Raw genomic sequence first — 19116 nt, forward strand, 5'->3', positions numbered from 1 at the left:
ATTAGAATCAACGGGACTTACTTTTGAGCAGACACATATAGGTTTGCACTGTAAGTGGCGTTAGGCAAGCCACTATTCCCTGGGTGGGCAAGGGCTACCTGTAAGGATTACTGCAGTAATTCTATGAAGACTTTTGAATACTTGAAGTGGACTATTTAGGTTTAGTATTTATATAATCTTAGGCAGAGGAAAAAGTTAACGTAAATGAAGTAAATGATGAATTACCACGATCACTTTATTTATATGTACACGGAGACATTTACTCAAGAAATGTGTCAGGTATATTTAGATACATGACATTCACCATCTTGGCTCAGGACAAAAAAAACTGAACATCTCAAAATTTGGGATGATGGCCAGCCATTCAACTTATCCTACCACTCACCTACATGATTATTCCTTTAAACAGGCATGCTTTTGAAACAGTGTACTCATTAAAACTACCAGTATCCAGTTACGCGTACAACTTAGATCCTGGATAATTGCCTAGTTTTAATCAACACATTCAAGCATACACTACAGCTGGACACATCTAAGAGACAGTACAGCTCTGACATACAGCTTCTAGCATTAGGCAATGGGTGTTAACTGCTATGGAAAGGAGGCAGCTTTGTGATGGATTTAAGCCTAAGATTTTCACAAACAAAACCATGTTCTATAACTTTGCTTGCCTACATAGGGCAATTGTCACTGTGAAACTTTAGTGTACCGCTGCATTTCCCAGTTTTGGATCACTTAGGCTGCATTGGTTTCTACATAAGCAGTTTTCCATAGCAAGAAGTTAATAAGCAAGAAGACTGCCCACCCATTATCCATCCCACCTATGTGGATAGGACAGTTTTAAATAGGCTTAATTCCCCACCCTGTAAAAAAGAATTTAGATTACCGAACTTGCTGTTCGAGTAGTTGTTCCATACCAAAATAAAATATAGTTCTGCCACAGTATGCCAAGCAGATTCCCTCCCCCTTAATACGATTACAAGAAATGAGGTAGACATTAGGTTGCATTATGATTTGCAATTGCTTTACCACAGCTTTATTGGCAGGCTTTCAATTGCTGCAGCCTGCTACTTCCAAACAAAATCTCTGCTACTTGCACTTTTATACTGAGGATTCTTTCACTATCATCTTTTTCAAATAATATATTTGAAACTGAATGTACTGTCACAAGAGAGACGTTTGCCTTTGCATCTTCCACACAGATCCTGACGATGGGGTCTCTTGGGATCTACATGGCGCAGTTTCACAGGACACATGCACCTTGTCTGCTTGCAACTCTGAAACAGACACACAAAAGCAATCACAGAAACGGAAAAATTCTGTATGGGAATTGTATATAAATTCAACAGATACAAATGCTTCAGGAGTGAACGTAGGGCCTGGGATCCCCACATTCTGTACATGTAACACTTTTTGCTGCAGACTAGTTTACTATGATTTGTTGGAACAAATTCAAGCATTGCCTTCAATTACTGGAAGACTCTAGATTGCAGCCCTTCTTTATAAGTATGGAAGTACAGTTTACGTCTTTCAAAATACACAGAAGAGTTAACAGCGATTCCAATTTTAAGGCTGCCCCATGGGGAAAAAAATAGGTGTGTCTGGAACCTAACCCTTGGTCTACACAAGCAGCAGTACGAGGTGACAGAATGGTCTGCACCACTACAGACTGCCCATGCAAGCATCCTTCATTTTAGCAGCTTAGTCTAGGAGGGGGAGTCTATGCTGTTGCTTTTAAACAATTGGGAGTCAGAAACCCCTCCAGATCTACTGCATATCATCCAGAGCTACCAGTAGATCCCAACAGACCTTGTGCCCACCTCTGCCTTACATGGCCTCCTAAGAGTAATTGCTTACTTGGCAGGTAATATCTTCCACACGGTAGGGATTGTAGGATTTCTGGCAAGTTCGACAGAACTGCCTAAAGTAAACCTGTGGAGGGGGAGAGAGAATGAAGGCAACACCTTACCAAGGTACTAGAATACCCCTCTCCACCACCTCTGGCACAATACCTACCTTGTTTGTGCCCTGCACACACCATACATAGGCACTCTCCCAACGGATATTGCAGTCCTTGCAGTGGTAATAGCCATACTTCTGCTCTAGGAACTAGAGAGCACAAACATTAAGGCAACAGCCTGTTGTAAGCACTGCCTGTGCTCTAAGGCTTAGAGCAAGTGGCAGCAGCTTTCCTGCAGGAACCAGCCAAGCTCCAAAATGATTGGCACTTTAAACCTCAATCCAAAGCATTTTTCCCCTAGAGAGGTTGCTTACTGGATGGGGGTGTATCTGCCCATTATATTCTATTTTTTGTACAGAACTAGCCAGCCACCTGCTGACACCGCCCCCCCCCCCCCCGAAAACTTTTCTCCAGCCAGACTATTTTTTCATCAGAAGGCTCAGGGTAGGGGTGAGGGGGTGCGACCTTGAGCAATTCTCTTTTCCACAATAGTCAGCTTCATAACAATACAGTCTGGTGAACCAAACATTCTCCCTGTATCAATTCAACCAGACCTAGTCTCAGTCATTCATGCCCTATTCACCTCTAGTTTAATTACTGTAATTAACTTTACATGGGGCTGCCTGAAGTTTCTGAATCTTTAATTTGTACAAAATACAGCTGCCAGGATTCTGAATACAGCTAGGAGGTCAAGGCATATTATTCCAGTTCTGTCCTATCTACATGGATAACGAATTCTGCTTTCAATTCAAAGTGCTGAATGAAGCTCTATATGGGCTAGGGTCAGCATATCACTTTCGTCCACACAAAACCTGCTGAAGCTATATGATCCACCTCTGCGGCTTCCCCAGAGAGGTCTGCTTGTCTCCATTGCCACCGACTGGAACGCCAGCCGCAAAGGCTACTCTATTTCAGCAGGCTTTCTGGATGCTGCCTTTTAATAACAGGAGTCTTCTGCCATGTTGATTCCTTGAGCTGTGTTTTATGTATTTTGTACTGTTTTGATTAACTATTGTTAGCCACCCTTATTGTTACCATAGACATAGAAGGGCAGGGTACAGAGGCTGAAAACAAATTACCGCCATGGGGTATTTCAGTTCACCATTTGACCCACACATGCTCAGGATATTGTGGGTCAATCCACAGCAGAGGGGGTGGTGGGGATGCAGCTATGATTTGAGGCAGGGCCTATGCTTTGGGATGGGGAGAATGGGCCCAGTGGTTTTGAGGGCCTCCCTCCAACCCCACAGCGCTACAAAATCCATCTAATCCACTTTATCTGTACGCAATAATGCCTTGTGCTCAGGAACCAGTCACCTAGAATTATGAGGGGATTCTTTTTATTAACCGAGCTGCTGTGTTCCTTATTACACATGCATACACATAACCACACACTGCATTGTGGAAACCAACCTAAAGGTTTGCTAAGCCAACAACCTATAAGACCTGAACGGCTCTTCTGGAAAACACAACATGATCTACAATAGCAAGCCTTGTCTCCTTCTGGTCAGATATTTTCCCTGCCTCTTTGAATCAGATGCTTAATTATTCAATTACACCCAATTCAAAAATCTACCCATTGATTCTCTGCACAAATCAATTACCTCCATCCAGTTAAGGATCACACTGAAATCAGCAACTCACGCCAAAATATAGGGTGCGCCTATTTCTTGCCTTGAATACTAAACCTAACATTACATTCAGCCTTATACATCTGGGGGGCTGGGGAGGTGTTACCTTCCATCTGTGGGGTTTGGGAAAGTTATTCTAAGCCAGAGGGGAAGAGGTTAAGTAACCCGTCCGTCCTATTTTTTGCTCAAACTCACAGCCTCCAACATCAGAGGTGAGATACATGCAGCTGCACAGAACTTATCCCAGCCTACCCCAACCTAACATCCTCCAGATGTGTTGGACTACAACTCACATTACTTCGGCCAGTAAGTGCATTGATGGGAGTTCTAGTCCAACACCTCTGGGGGGCGCCAGGTTGGAGTCGACTTATTGTTTAGTACTTATGTGCTCTCGAACCCAAGTTTCTGGGTGCAAGAAATATGCATGTTAGCTTCAGCTATCAGAAGTCTGGGAAACACTGGTCTAACACAACACATTGTGCCCTAGAAGAGGAAGGGCTTGAACAGTAGCACAGGTCAGAAACAGCCAGACTGATTAGCTTTTACCCACTCCGCTGAATGTTTATGTCAAGTTGGGCATGCTGTTATTTTGGGTTTACTTTATGTTCCTGTACGCCACGCTGAAAGAGAATTTGCTTAAAGGGCAGCCTAAACATAAAGCCAGCCTCCGCTTTTAAGGGAGGAAGCCATCTCAAGAACTGAGCGTGGGGAAAGAGCAGAGACAGCCCCCTCCGCCGCGGCCTTGCATAGCCACCGCCAAGGGACCCACCTGGAAGCGCACGCGGGCCTTGTTCTGCACGGATTCCTCCTGAGGCTGCTGGTGCGCCGCAGATTTTGCAGCGGCTCGCGGCTCGCCCTCAGCTTCCCGCTTCTCCGCTGGCGGCGCTTCTTCCTGAGGCTTGGCGGGCGGCTCTTCCTCGCCCTCGGGCGCCGGGCACGGCTCCTCGCGCTCTTCCTTCTGGGGCCGCCGCTGCTCCTCGGCGGGACTCTCCTCGGGTTTCTCCCAGGTGGCGCGGACGGCAGCGGCCGCTTCTTCGTCGACGTCCTGCTGCTGCGAGGCCAGCGGCTCTTGAGGCTCCGGCTCCTCGAGGAAAGTGGTGAGGCGGCGCGAGGCCACCGGCGAGTAGACGGCGATGGTCCTGGGGAAGCGCACGGGCCGGATGCTGCCGGTGACCGGGCTGCCTTGCTCCTGCTCCGCGCTGGCCGCTCGACGGCGCAGCGGCCGCGGCCCGAGCGAGCACTGCACCGAGGCGTCTTGGCGCGGGTTGACCTGCACGCCCACCTCCTTGGTGTTGGCCTTCCGCAAGCGCGGCGTCAGGTTGGGGTTCACCTGCGACAGGATGGCTTTCAGCTGCGCCCGCTGGTAGTTGTCGAAGTATTCCGCGGCCGCGGCCGCTACCGCCGCCGTCTCACCATAGCCGGAGAAGTAGCCGCCCCGCTGCCGCCAAGGCCCCGGCCCTCCTTTGCCTTTGGGCGGCTGGTAGCGGTAGGAATAGGGGTTGTAGGAGGGATACACGTAGCTCTCCATGGCTTCGTCTACCAAGGTAGCCATAATGCGCGCCCCGGGCTCGGCCCTTCGCGGAAGCTGCTTAAATATCCCGCTGGGCGGCCGTGCTAACTAAGCCGCCCTCTTCCCAAACGAGGCACTCAGCACAGCTGCGCGGTCCTCTTGGTGCAACAGGCCTAGGTTTACAATCCTATGCGCATTCAGCACGGAGTACGCCTCGCTGTGTTGAGGATGATTTTCGTCCGAATAAACACGCACAGGACTGGTCTGCGGAGCTGCAATCCTATGCACACGTACAGCGGGGTCCAAGAGATGTTTACTCTTCCATCAATCCCACTAACAGTTTAATGGAGCTTTCTCCCAAGTGCGTGTACATAGCACTGCAGCCTTCCTAGGCAGTAAACACCACTGAACACAGTAGGATTTACTTCTGAGTAAACATGCAGAGGATCCTACTGGGTTCTTATGCCACAGCTAAATAATTGTACATAATAGACAGAAAATGAGTCATGTGGATTAACTACCATGCATTCAAAGTCCCATAGCGTCCATAAACATGCATTGAAAGAGGGAGGTAAATGGCCTAGGTGCAATCCTAGGCACACTTCCATGGAAGTAGGAACCATTGGACAGAGTTGAACTTACTTCTGAGTAAATATTCATAGGGTCTGGCTGTAAGTGGAAATAAGTTACTTTGAAATCACTGCCTTTAACATTAGTTTAAGTGTACCGAGTATGTGGTTTCTTGATTCCACTGCTAGGCCAAATACCACAAATGATTTATTTTGGTTCTAGTTTTGCTTTTGTAGTGGCCCTATAAACTTGTCTTCAGACTTCAGTAATATTTAACCATATTAGAAAAGGTCTAAAGGCATTATACTCTCATTTAGCCCTATCCTAAACATATGTAGTCTGCCGTCCTGTTCACACTTACCTGGGAATAAGCTCCATTAGAAACAATGGGATTTACTTCTGAGTAAACACGGATATGATTGCACTGTTATGTAAAGTAAATCCCTGTGAGAGCAGTGGAACTAACTTCTTGATAAATATGCTTGGGATTACAGCCTTAGTGAACAATAAATCCTAGATTTGATTTTCAAGCAAGCCCCACAACCTGTAGGAATGGGATAACAAGTGCCACACTCAGTGGGAGAGTGAATACTTTGCATGCAAATAGCAGCAGATTCAATTCCTGGCATCTCTAGTTAAAAGATCTCTTTTAAGGCAGCAGGGCTGTGAAAGACCCCTGTCTTGGAGAGTTGCTGCTAGTTAGAGTAGTGTAGACAATACGGACCAGTGGTGTAGACAGTATGGAGCAGTGGACCATAGTGGTCCAAATGAGTCTTCATTTGCTAAGACTCCCTCTCCAACATCTACTGTAAAAGAGTTAATAATACCAGGGATCCTTTTATTACTTTGTTGTTTTTTAAACCACTGGACTGAAAGAGGGTTTCTGAAGGGAAAGAGAAGCTGCATTCCTCTTCCTTCTGTGAAAGGAGTGGCAGCTCTGATCTCAACTAAATGAAGCAGACAATCTCTCATACGTCCTGTTAAAGGCTTGGTATCATAAGAAGAAATTTAATCACTGATAAGTATACACAACATTAGTTCAACATAGAAGCTGCATGACATGCAAGATACACAACTTTGTTTTTTAAACTGTAAATGTGTGGTTGGTGACATTTGGTTACACTTGACAAATACAATCTGCGTTTCCCCCTTGCTCTCCTTATCTTCCCTCCCTTCCACACCAGTCTTCAAAATTACCTTAGAGAATCCCTCTTTTCAATGTACAGCCTTGCTTCTTGCATGCATTTCAGGGTACGTTGTGTCATGTTTATGGTGATGGCACATCTGGGCAGATGATCACAGATGACTTCTTTTTTGTGGAGGAAAACATTGGCACGGCTACAAACCATGGGGTTGTAGCTAATGCAAGTCCCATTCATTTTAATGGGTCTACTCTAAGTAAGACTAACATTGGATACAAACCATGTACAGCAACTGCTTGGCATTGTTGCGTTTTGCCCTACCCCCTTTGCTTTGGCTGACCAGTTTGCTAAAATGGGATTTCCCATCCAGGCCTTCCTTCCCTCTAGAGGGCGGTCTGTGTGGGTTCCATGAGCACTGAACCATGACCCTCAGCAATCACTGTGCCATAGGAAGTATCAGCCACTTCCTCTTCCTTGAGTTTCTTGTAAGAAATGTCTGTATCTTCTTCTTCTTCCCTTCCTAAGGGTTCTTGCTTATAGAAATCCTTGCCATACATCTTGTAGGCCAATACAAACAAACCAGCTTCTGCTGCTTGGAAGAGGGCATAGAGCAAGGGAAACATGTACATGCTCCCAATGAGCTGTGGGGGGAAAGTCAGCTTGAGTATAGCAGTACAGAGCTGTACGTTCTGGCAGCCAGTCTCTAGTGACACTGTCCTCTTGCAGTGGGGTGGCAAGTGAAATAATGTTGCTATGCCATAGCCACAGCCATAGCCTGCCAAGGGCATCAGCACAGCTACCACGTAAACAGTGGCAGGGATAGTAGCCAGCAGTTCAGGACCCAGCATCGTACCCGTGAGAATGAAAAGGATCACCAAGGTCAGCAGGAGAGACCACAAGGAAACCTAGCAATGAAAGAAGGATGAGAAAGGAGTTGATGTTTGGAGGACTGCTGCACTTAACTGTATCGATCATAATCAGACAGGCTATTTAAAGTGTATTATCAGCACCAAGAAAAGTGGGGAAACCATTAAAAAGACACATAACTTTGCCCCATTTAGTAAGCGTATTAGGGCACGATCCTAATATTTCTGCACCCAATGCTTTTAAGCTTCCAAACTCAGAGGCTTACAAGCATCCAGTGAAGAGTAGAAGGAACAGCAGAGGCAATTTTCACCTCCACCGCTCCTCCCATTCTGCATTTTAGTTAGACAGGCTTTTTTGCCAATCCAGCTGGGGCACATCAGAGGGGGAGGGAAGGAGGCTGTAGAAGCTTCGGGATAGCTCGTATCCTGGCTTCTACAGTCCCCTCTCCTCCCTGCCCACTGGAACACCCCCTCTACCCCCTCTGAGAGGTCACTTCTGGGACCTCAGAGAGGCAGCCTGTGCAGTTATTTCCGCATCAGCTGGGGGGGGGGAGGGCGGAGACCACGGATTCCTGGCTCTGAGGTCGGAGCACTATCTCTGACCTTGAATCCAGGAATCCAAAGTACCTTATGGCCACCCAGATGCTGCCGAGGGGCCATAGGATTGATCTCTCCATGTGTGGTGGTATTATTTCAACAAATGGTATGTGTTTGATGATCACAGCCAAGGCTAATAGGCTTAATAGCAAAATTATTCTATACACATGGATGCTTCCTGCAGCCGTGAATGGGTTTTGTGGGCACCATAGTTATTTGACCTGGCAAACTATAGTTTGTGTGATTCCTCCAAATCATGAAACCATGGTTTGCAAACCTAGGGTTGGATTCAGATTTAGTCATACTTAGAGCAGACCACTGAGTCTCATTGACTTTAATAAGTCTGCTCTATGACTAAATCTGGATCCTGGTGTGGAGGGACTGCGCAAACCACAACTTGCCAGTTTGGATTTAGTGACAAACTGATTAAAACAAAGCACACAAGAAAGGTATGAGGAGCAGGGAGCGTACAAGCCAAAGGCTTGTTCATGTAACACCAATCCAATGTCAAAGATGCTCTAATAATAACATAGTTGATTACTGTATTAATTGCCATTGCTTTTCCAGTCTTTTTTTATAATGGTTAAGTTGCATTTTTAAAATTTGTTATGACAGGTGTTGTTAATAAACTGAATCTTTACCATCTGTATCCTATGAAAGATCTGTGTTCTGTGACAGCCTTGAGGTTACAGCCTTTAAAACATCTGCTCTACAGTGGTCACACTGACGGTAGAGAGTTCCATACTACCAGTGGTTTGTAGATTACAGCAAGTGTATGTCTGTTTGTTTATATACCCCACCACCACCTTCTAGACCTAAAAGGGCTCTCGTGGCAGCTTATAGCATCATTAAAACATACAATATAAACTATAACCAGCTAAAATAGTTTAAAACAGCATTAATCAACCAAGATAAAACCGGGAAGGTCTTCACTAGCCCCTGAAAAGAAGTGAGCAGGCTTGTCAGGCCTCCTTAAACAAGGCGGAGTTTTAAAAAGTAAACATCAGTCCTCCTCCTTGTAGCTACTTGCCTTAATTCAAAATGTGAGGGAGCCACTATAGAAATCCCTGCACCTATTTCCTCAAGCACAACATTCTGCTATGTATTAGATCATGGCCTTCAGCAGGCTTTGTTTCTGGATAAAGGCAAATGCAGCATAAGACATTTGTTTTGTTTCAAGCATATTCTAATAAAATTTGGTATGTTGTCAAGGTAGCAGAATCTGTCATATTTAGGGTTGCCACTTTTTATACAGCAGGGGTTCTGCCACTTTGACAGGCAGAAGTCAAACAGGTTAACCTTTACCTTTCACTGCTTCCCCATATTGAATCTTTATAATTTCTGCATCTGGAATAGCCCTATAGACTGCAGTGGGGCCAAGAAACTATTCAGAAAAAAAATTCTTGCTGATAGCAGCCTTCATTAAGTTATATTATTAGGTAATACAATAATACTCCATGGGAAAATGTATTTAGATTACTGGAAAAAAATGTATTGTAGATAACACATTTGATCTATTTATCTAAAGCAGAGATAAACTACTAGAAATAAAAACTAGCTGGTATTCAAACCCTTAAAATGCTGAGGGTGGTATCCAATGTTAGTCCTATTTAGAGTAGACCTATTGAAATGAATGGGACTTAAGTTAGACTGACATAGGATACAACCTGAGGGCGCAATCCTATTCAGATAGGCAGCTGCCTCTGAATTTAGAGGTGACCACCTATCCCAATGCAGGGCAGGAGAAGCATGGAGGTGATCTTTTACTCCACACTTCTCCTGCCCTGCATTTTCAGCTAGACAGCCGATTGCGGCTGTCTAGCCATGGGAAGGCTGAGTGGGGGAGGAGGCTGCTGTATGAGACATTGGATACCCCACACCACCACCCTCCCCACCATGGAACACCCCTTTTCAGCCGATCCACACTCCTCTTACGACTGCAGAGGATGGGGCTGTTCTACGCTGCCTCCGAGGCGGCGTGGAATTGGGGGGAGGTCGGTTCTCCAGGAACCGACCTTGGAGCGTGGGCTCGAAGGTCGATTCCCAGAAAACCAGATATCCTGTGGCCGTCTAGCCACTGTCTGGCGGCCATAGGATTGCTTCCTGAGTTTTGTATATTTTATCCTGGGACATATAAAGGATGAGACAAATATGCAGGAAAAATGTAAGGAGTAGTATTCAGTGTTAGGCCTCTATAGAGTAGGTCCATAGAAATGAATGAGACTTAAGTTAGTCCTATTCATTTCAGTGTGTCTGCATAGGACTAACATTAAGTAAATATATGGCTGGACCAGAACACATGCAACTGAGTCCTGCCTAAGTGCATTGGAGGGAGAGAGCAGTGCTCAGAGACAGCTTAGCAGAGCAGAAGTTTCTTATTTGTAAACTGGATAAAAGAAGAACCTGGTTTTGGGGGGGATTCTTATTTTCTCTCTGATTAAAATAAGATCCTAGATGTGGGGATCTTATAAGATTCTTTTTTCGTTTTTTTTTAAACTGATGAAAAGAACCTGGTTTGGGGATGGAGATGAGAAGGAGAGAGAGGGAGAAAAAGAATTCTTACGTTTAAACCAATTAAAAGAAGAACCTGGTTTGAGGGGAAAGAAGTATGAAATGAAGTAATTATAATAAGGATATTAATCAGAATTACTTTTTAAGAGGAAGGGGTGAAATGGGGCTTGCTATCTGGGAACTGCTTTGTTGCCTTGCACTCTGTTTTTTGGACAAATAACTGGTCTATGAGCCTCATTCGTTTCCCTCCTGTGAAATGGTTTTTTGCCACCATTTTGTTACAGCTTTATGGAATGATAATTTTGATGCCTGGAGCAGGCTGCAAAACTTTGTGGGATCTCCATTTCAGAGAAAGCTGAAAACCCTAACAAATGTTTGACTTTATTAGACTACACAACATCTTTCTACACTTCATGGTGGAAGCAGGATTTCTGACTTCTTTTAACAGTTCTGCTCCTGTGAGTTTAGCAGTAGACTGATGTGCAAAAAAATAAGCCAGTTAAGTGCTGCAGTCCTGTGCATTTAGATGTAAGCCCCATTTTAAGCACGTATGCAGAAGCTCAAACTGAAAGCTGTTTTCCCCACCATTAATATAGCTATGCCATGAAGACCTTCACCTGTTTAAATTCCTGTATGTCAGGCTGCTGTTAAAGGCGCAAGAGCAGTAGAAAAAGTGGAGAATCAAATATACATATTTTTGTGAGCAAGCCCGACTGCATTCAGCAGGACGCAAGTAAACATGCACAGGATTGGGCTGCATGTGGGAAAATTGCTCTGTTCCTGCAGGTAATATTTGCTGGCTTCTCTATTGTCACTGTATGTAATTATTAATTATACTGATGAGGTATGAATTAGTTGTGATTATTAATACAATTCTATGCATTTTATTCAGTGGAGCTTACTCACACTGTCTTGCACTGCATAGGATTGGGCTGCAAGTTTCTTACAGAACACTCAGCTCATTTTTTTTCAGGGTTGAGGGAGAACTGCACAACAAAGATCTTGATTACATATCAGGAAGCAGGTCTTTAAACGCTTCTGAAAATCCTATTTACACATGATTAACTGCTGTTTTCTGTAGCTGTGTCAGTCACACACTTATATACGAGTGTGTGTATGTGCACAAATTTCTAGGTGATGCTACCCTAGCTCCCTCTATTGTTACTGGAGACATGCCTACTGTTAGCCGCCCTGCCCTCTGCCCCACCAGCCCCAATTGGCACCAGCTGCCACTGGAGTTGGTGGTGACAGTGTTAAGGAGCAGAGGCACAATTCTCAGCAAGGTGTAAAGGACCTCTCTTGATTATGTTCAAGATTAAATTGCAAATAAATAGTGTGGTTCACGAACATCTGTTGCAGTTACATGAATGCTGATGAAGCTGCCTTGTATTCAGACAAACCGTTGGTCCATCTAGCCCAGCATTGCCTACTCTGGCAGTGGCTTTGCCAGACCTCATATAGGGCTCTTTCTCTGGAGATGCTAAGGACCGAACAGCAAATATAGCTGGTGACTTTCAGTTACACTTGGCAAAGAATGCAAAGTGACCTTGTGCATTCAGGGCACATGAGCTGCCATTGCCCCATTGGAGTGACTGGATGGGGTATAGAAAGGGCATGCAAACTCCTATTTCCCTTGTCACACTGTCTTCAGACATGCCTGTGCATGTAGGCATAAGGACATAAGAGCTGGATCAGACCCAGGGTCCATCTAATCCAGCTTTCTGTTCACACAGTGGGAAACCCACAAGCAGGACCAGAGTGCAACAGCACTCTCGTGCCCAAGTTCTCTAGCAACTGGTGTACATAGGCGTACTGCCTCTGATACTGGAGGCAGGGGGAAACAGGCCTCTGTTGAGCCCTGTTGGCATCCTCTGCATGGAGGCGCTGCACCTGTAATACAAGTGGGTTTTACTGTGGCTTGCACACCTAATAGCTATGCCCATTTAATAGTATGTGGAATTAAGAGAGCTGGTTAGAAATGCAAATGCTCTGGAGAACTGTACCAACTGTGTTATCAATGGCAAAGGCTGCGCCTTAGAATTGTTGTCCTTTGTGTCCCCACCCCATCTTCTCCAGAGGCAACCAGTAGGGGGTTCAGCTTGTCTAAATGGACATGGCTTGGGAGTATGGGTAGAGAGGACCAGTGGCATCAGGGGCAGAACTTACCTTCAGCAGAATGTCTGCCACCCTCGTATACCTGTAGCGGATGAAAATGCCGAGGCTGATGGGGAGCAGCGTGCTGCATAAGGTCAGGGTGACGGCGCCCAGGGGCAGGAGGCGCACTAGAGGCGTGTTGATCCAAGCACGGCTGTAGATCCACAGGCAAAGAGGCATCAAGACCAAAGCAAGCAAGGTGGATGATGTGGTCATGATGATGCTGCCGGGACGACAGAAAACACCAGGGTCTCCAGGGCGTGTGTACTGCCGAAGCTCGCTCTGTTTCCCTCACACGTTTGGGCAGCTCGGAGAGCGATTCCCACCCCTTGATTTGACTTAGCCATCACTTTGGGATGCAGAAGTCTGCCGCTTTTAATTTTGTTTCCAGAGTCCAGACTCTTTCCTCCTTGATCTTGTAGTTTTTCTCAGGCTCTTTCCCTATTGCTATGCCTTTCTCCTGGCTGTTACATTTTGTGCAGACTCTTCACCCCCACTCTCCCATACCCAGCATGTGTGTGTGTGTGTGTGTGCACGCATGTTTGGGGAGGGCAGCACTGGGTCATTTTGCAAGTGGAGGGAACCCTTATGCATAGTATGATGAGATGTCCCTCGTCATCTCCTCAGTGCAGACTCCATTTGGACACATTATCTCTCCTCCTCACACTCTCCCTTTTCTCCCACGCCTGCCTCCTCAACAATCATTCCCTCCCATCCCCGCCTCCATGGGTCCCTGCACATTTTTTAGGCACTGCTGCTCCTGCAGGGTGTGTCTGACGACAGTCAAGCCCCCCCTCCCCGCACAAAAAGATATTTAAGATAGCTCTTTCCCCTTTTTGCAGGCTTGAGAGTCTCAGAAAAGAGAGTCAGAGGACATAAGAACAGAAGAAGAGCCACGCTGGATCAGACCAAAGGTCTATCTAGTCCAGCATTCTGTTCACGCACTGGCCAACCAGATGCCTGTGGGAAGCCCACAAGCAGGACATGAGAGCAATAGAGAGCACCCTTCCGCTCATGTTCTCCAGCAACTGGTATACATAAGCACACTGCCTCTGACGTTGGAGGTAGTATATAGCCATCAGGACTAGTAGCTTTATCCTCCATGAATTTGTCCCCTTTTAACACCCTCCAAATTGGTGGCCATCACTGCATCTTGCGGTAGAGAATTGCACTGGTGGCTCACAAAAAGATGTAATATGTGAAGGAGGGAGGCTTCTCGAAGTGTGTGTGGAGGTATTTGGCTTCGCCTCCAACCTACCACATAGCTATGCCTGTTATGGGAGGCGGAAGATGTCAGGGCTCAATCCTGCATGGAAACTTTCTCTGTTGTTGTTATATCTCTATACCACCCAATAGCCTAAGCTCTCTGGGCGGTTCACAAAAATTAATGCTTGGGGTTATGGGTGATTCCTGGCAGAGCACCTGTGCCTTTCATAAGTGCCTAACAGGCAGGCGGCGTTCAACACGTGTGGCTTTCCCAAGCTAGCGCTGCAGTGATGGGGAAAGCTCTTAATATGAAAGAAAGGCAGCTCTTTCACGATAATCCCCCTAGCACATGCTCTTTCTGGAGCCAGGCTTGCCACCTTTTAATTTATTTTTCACCTAGTAGACAAGCAGCTCATTAGCAGCTGCGTGCTCGGCAGATATTCTGCAAGATGTATCTTCCGTCAGTTCTGGTGGGCGCGCTACACCTGTTGAATGTCTGCCTGTCACGCCGCTGTGAAAGGTGCCGGAGCTCTACGAGGGAAAAAAGGCAACCTTAGATGTGACGCTGAAAGAGCCAATAAACACTGGCTTCCGTCGGAGATAGCCAGTTTCTCTTTCGTCCCGTTCCCCTTCCCGAGGTAGGGGAAATGCCCTCAGAGGAGGGTCTTGTCTCCAGCCTGCCGCGTGTGTAATTCCGCGCTCGTGTCCGAGGGAGGGCGCTGGCCGGCCCCTTTGGCGCCTTCCCACCACCGTGCCGCTGACTCGCGCCCACCCTCAATGAGATCCCTGGGCGGCCTCTGGCTTCTCCTTCCCAGACCTCTCCCGCCTCCCCCCCCCCCGCTTTTCGCCCTCCGTTCCCGCCCCGCGGATACCTGAGGTTCATGTCGCCGTTGACCAGAAGGGACATGATGTTGGAGAGGTTCCCTCCGGGGCAGCAGCCGCAGAGCAGGACGGCCACGGCGGCCACCTCGTCGAGGGCGAAGACGAGCGCCAGCAGGAAGGCCACGAGGGGCATGAGCCCGAACTGGCAGAGCAGCGCCAGCAGCAAGCCCAGGGGCCGCCTCAGCTGCGCGCCCAGCTGGCTCAGCTCCACCGTGCAGCCCAAGCCCAGCATGGTCACGCACAAGGCCAGCCCCACGAAGACGCTCAGCCCCTGGTTCAGGCGGCTGTCCCAGAACGGCGGGCTGCTCCTGCCTTCGTGGGGCGAGAAGCTGGGCGCCCCCGTCGGCAGAGCCGGGCTGGGGCTCGCGCCGCCTGTGGGGCTGGCGGCGGCGACGATATTCCCGCGCTCCGGGTACGGGAAGAGGCTACTCGTGCCATTCTCCTCCCAGGAGCGGTCCATAGCCAGAGGCGCTCTGTGCGTGCGTCCGCCTCGCTCAGACGCCGAGCTTCAAGTCAGTCCGTCTGCCGCTGGCAGCTCCCTTCCGCCAACCCTCCCAGTCCCGAGCGCCGGAGAAGCCGGGCGAGCCCCGCCAGGTGGGGACAGACAGACAGACAGACAGACAAGCGAGCAGGGAAGAGGCTGAGGAGGCTGTCAGTCAGTCAGGCGTTGGACTGCAGCGACGCCACGTCCAGCAGGCACCCTCGGGCGCCTCCTCAGCTAGTGCCTCTCCATCTCCTTCCGTCAGCCAGCGAGCCACCCGCCACCACCACATCTCATTGTACGCCAAATGAGCAGCCCTTGGCTGCCTGTCGGGGGATTTCTCGCGCTGGACCACCCATGCGCGTTTCACAGGGTCAGTAAGTACGTTTGTTGCGCGCCTTCGGCGGAAAGGGCAGGCGCCTGCGCCATGTCTTTCCTAGTGCATTTTATTTCTACAGTTTATTTTATGTTCAAAATTTAAAAAACAACCAAATCCATGGTTGTTAGTTAAGGATATGTGAAACCTCCTGAGAAATATGGCCTAGAGTGGTTAAGAAAAAGAGAACAGAAGAGTGTTGCTTCCCTTGAAAGACTTCAGATGCTTTGCATCAGCAACTGCTTCCGAATCTACATAGGCAAAATGCGATGGCAACCAAGTGCCTCCGCAAAATTTAGCACATGGAGACTCTTTCAAGCAGACATCGTGCCCAAGCAAGAACCTTCAAATGTCTTCAGATTTTATTTTAGGCAAAATCTGACAGCAATTCCAATTATTTATTTGTTCTAGGGCATTCGTGCATAGGCAGCTCTTCCGTCACAGGGATATTGCATTCCTCCAGTACTCCCAATGGCAGTATTTTATACTTGCAGAAAGTGTAATAATTCCTTCAGATAGTGTCACAATAGCAGTGAGAAATGTCATGAGCATGTGCAAGTCGCATTGAAATGTATAGTAGCTCTCTGCAAGAGCACTTAGCATGCAGAAGAACTGCGTAGTGAATTGTGCACATAGACACAAGTGATCACACACACACACACACACATACACATTCTCTCTCTCTCTCTCTCATACACAAATACACACACTTCTGCCCTTAGCATTTTGTGATCGTATTAAAGCCGTTTATTTTTAATTTATTGTTTAAGGATGAGCATTTACCTGCTATATCAGCTAAGCACAGGGATTCTTGTAGCTCTTTAAAAACAAACAAAACATTCTGAGCACCAGCAATGCTACTTCCCCACCCCAGCCTGGAAAGACTGCATGTTATTTTGAAAACATTTGTTTTAATATTAATATTTATATTATTCTTAGCCTTTTGTGCATGCACACCATCAAAAGATGTCCTTGTGTACAGGGAAAAAGTGTCAAACATGATTCTTCTGCAGCAAGGCTATATCCCAACCCCTGTCTGTTACAATGGATCGCACAATTGTCTTTTTGAAGAAACGTATGGCACTACAGCCCTAAGCATAAAACACATTAAGAGCTTACAACATAGATTCGGATGAGTGCTTCCTCCCGCACTTGGACTGAAGAATGGAGGGGGTGGGGAGAGGCATGGCATAATGGTAGAGCACGTCCTTGCTTTGCATGCACACTGACCCCAGGTTGAATCCCTGGCATCTTCAGTTAAGTCAGCAGGCAACAGATCAGATAAGGGGAAAGACTTTGTGCTTGAGATCCTGGTATGCTGGTGGCAGTCAGAGTGGTAGGCAATACTGGGCTAGGTGGTCCAATAGTCTGAGCTCGTACAAGGCAGCTTGTTTGACCATGTTCCTATCAGCCACCTTGGAGATGGAGGAGTATTCAGTGACTGAGCATATGCTTTGCATGCACAATCCCAGGATTCAATCCCAGGCATTCAGGTCTCCTGTCTGAAACCTTGCCAATCACTGTAGATGAGGGGTGGGAAACCTCCAGCCTACAGGCCAAATGCAGCCCTTTGGCTTCCCCAGCCAGCCCATGGCACCCCCTCCTCCTCCCAGCTGTTAGGGTTATTTAAGTCTTCCATTGATACCAATGTAAGCGTCTTCTTTTTTAAAGCCAAAAGACTGCATTGGGGGGGGGGCGTTCAGAGGGGTAGCAGCTGGGGAGGGGTTAAGCCCCGTCTCCCCATGCATTGCAACCCTGCAGAAAATGGCCAGCCCCTAATATAAAAGCAATTAGGCTTTTTGAAAAGCTTGCATTAGCATCAATGGAAGCCTTATTGTCGTGTGGAGGGGAGGAGGGAAGGCAGCTGCTAAGGGATGGAGAGAGTGGAGAGAGGGGGGAAGAGAGAAAGAAAAAAGGGGAAGAGAGAAAGGGAGAATAGGAGGAAGAGAGAGATAGTGGGATAGATGGGGGCATCAATAGATGAGTATGTGAAAGAGAGTGTGGGGTAGCTTTGGCCCAACCCAGTTTTGGCTCCAGCTCCACCCACCACTAGGATGCAGCCTCCAACAGATTTCCCCAAAGGGGATGTGGCCTTGTGGGTAGGGGGAAGGTTCCCCATCCCAATATAAACACTGAGCTAAATGGCTCAGTGGACTAACTTGGGTTAAGGCAGCTTCCTACATTCCTGTGCCTAGGAATGAAAAATTAAATAAGCCACAATAATATGATGTGGATTTATGATGTCACTGGTCTTCATTCATGGTGCAGGCATGATCTGTCGAGTCATGTAGTCATCTCCCACATGTCAAAGGCAACATGGAATTTTGTGCTTGCTGAGTTGGGGAGAAGATTGTGTTCCAACCAGCAACATATTGTGGTGTGGTTGCTGGGAAGTTATGATGATATTTCTCAAACAGAATCTCTACTTGGAGGAAAGTTGTCAGTGTTCCCCACAATAAAGTGAGTAACAATGACATATCTATTGTGCAAAGGAATTATTATCCTCTGGCTAAACTGCAAGTATATACTGCAAGTATATAGGCTTAAGGGGTTTGCGGATTACAGTCATTGTCTTATATTTAAACGTATTAGCATAACAGTAGCAAAATAACAGTGTTCCTAATCTCACTTAAGTAAAAAGAATGACAACAATCTTTATTAATGAAAATAGAAAACCCATAATGCTTAATGCTCAGGCTATGGGGCTGCTTGGGTCCTGGTCCATGTATTATTACTAGGGACCCTGTGCTTTTTCTTTTAAAAACAACTTCTATCTCCTTTTTTTCACAATTCAGAGTTTATTTGGATGCCCCTGGAGGGGAGTTTTAAAACACTAATTCCCAGATGATATGTATGGCCCCAAGAGTGAGTTGTTATAGAATCAAACTGCTGGCAGTGGGTGGGAGAGAATGCAGCCTAAAAGGCTAATGGATGGGTAGATTTGGGGTGATACTGTAGCACTCCTGGGGTGGAAATTGGGAACTCCAGCTTTCTTTCTTTTTTAATTTTAAACACTTTATTTGTGAGTCTTTGAATCTACAAAAGAACAGGAAGTAGCTTACATATCATTATAGTTCTCATTTTTCTGTTACAAATTTCCACAATAAAATAACTACAACAGAACAACTAAAACACACAGTACAAGTACACTCAAATTACCAGTAAGAATCAAACCAATGATTAAATTTTCCGGATTTGTGCATAAATGGCAGTGGTATAGACTTGTTTTC

At 46.7% G+C, this 19116-nt stretch overlaps 2 protein-coding genes across 3 annotated transcripts; both read right to left on the reverse strand.

Moving 5' to 3' along the window:
• Window positions 1-213: 213 nt before the first annotated feature.
• ZAR1 (zygote arrest 1) lies at window positions 214-5155 on the reverse strand. 2 transcript variants are annotated; one of them, XM_084856848.1, is made up of 4 exons: window positions 4361-5155; window positions 2017-2109; window positions 1858-1932; window positions 214-1277 (listed from the first exon to the last, which is right to left on the reverse strand). In XM_084856848.1, exons 1-4 carry the CDS (start codon window positions 5141-5143, stop codon window positions 1134-1136), a joined length of 1095 nt encoding a protein of 364 aa, XP_084712974.1. In that variant the 5' UTR covers window positions 5144-5155; the 3' UTR covers window positions 214-1133. The 2 variants fall into 2 exon arrangements, with proteins under 2 accessions (XP_084712974.1, XP_084712975.1); XM_084856849.1 differs by lacking the exon at window positions 2017-2109 and having other exon boundaries at window positions 216-1277.
• Window positions 5156-6647: 1492 nt separating this feature from the next.
• SLC10A4 (solute carrier family 10 member 4) lies at window positions 6648-15595 on the reverse strand. Its single transcript, XM_084856847.1, has 3 exons — window positions 15020-15595; window positions 12954-13164; window positions 6648-7718 (listed from the first exon to the last, which is right to left on the reverse strand). Exons 1-3 carry the CDS (start codon window positions 15487-15489, stop codon window positions 7197-7199), a joined length of 1203 nt encoding a protein of 400 aa, XP_084712973.1. The 5' UTR covers window positions 15490-15595; the 3' UTR covers window positions 6648-7196.
• Between the last annotated feature and the right edge of the window lie 3521 nt (window positions 15596-19116).

This window comes from Heloderma suspectum, chromosome 5 (assembly GCF_057233095.1).
Source record: "Heloderma suspectum isolate Gila_16-S chromosome 5, 16-S_ref, whole genome shotgun sequence".
Lineage (NCBI taxonomy): Eukaryota > Metazoa > Chordata > Lepidosauria > Squamata > Helodermatidae > Heloderma > Heloderma suspectum.

Excerpts from the sequence above, each read along its gene's own strand:
- ZAR1 (XM_084856848.1), bottom strand. The coding sequence starts at position 5,143 with ATGGCTACCTTGGTAGACGAAGCCATGGAGAGCTACGTGTATCCCTCC. Across the intron at positions 2,110-4,360 it reads AGGCCCGCGTGCGCTTCCAG|TTCCTAGAGCAGAAGTATGG; the intron begins GTGGGTCCCTTG and ends TGTGCTCTCTAG. Across the intron at positions 1,278-1,857 it reads TGGAAGATATTACCTGCCAA|AGTTGCAAGCAGACAAGGTG; the intron begins GTAAGCAATTAC and ends TGTCTGTTTCAG.
- SLC10A4 (XM_084856847.1), bottom strand. The coding sequence starts at position 15,489 with ATGGACCGCTCCTGGGAGGAGAATGGCACGAGTAGCCTCTTCCCGTAC. Across the intron at positions 13,165-15,019 it reads AACGGCGACATGAACCTCAG|CATCATCATGACCACATCAT; the intron begins GTATCCGCGGGG and ends TCGTCCCGGCAG. Across the intron at positions 7,719-12,953 it reads TGGCAGACATTCTGCTGAAG|GTTTCCTTGTGGTCTCTCCT; the intron begins GTAAGTTCTGCC and ends TTTCATTGCTAG.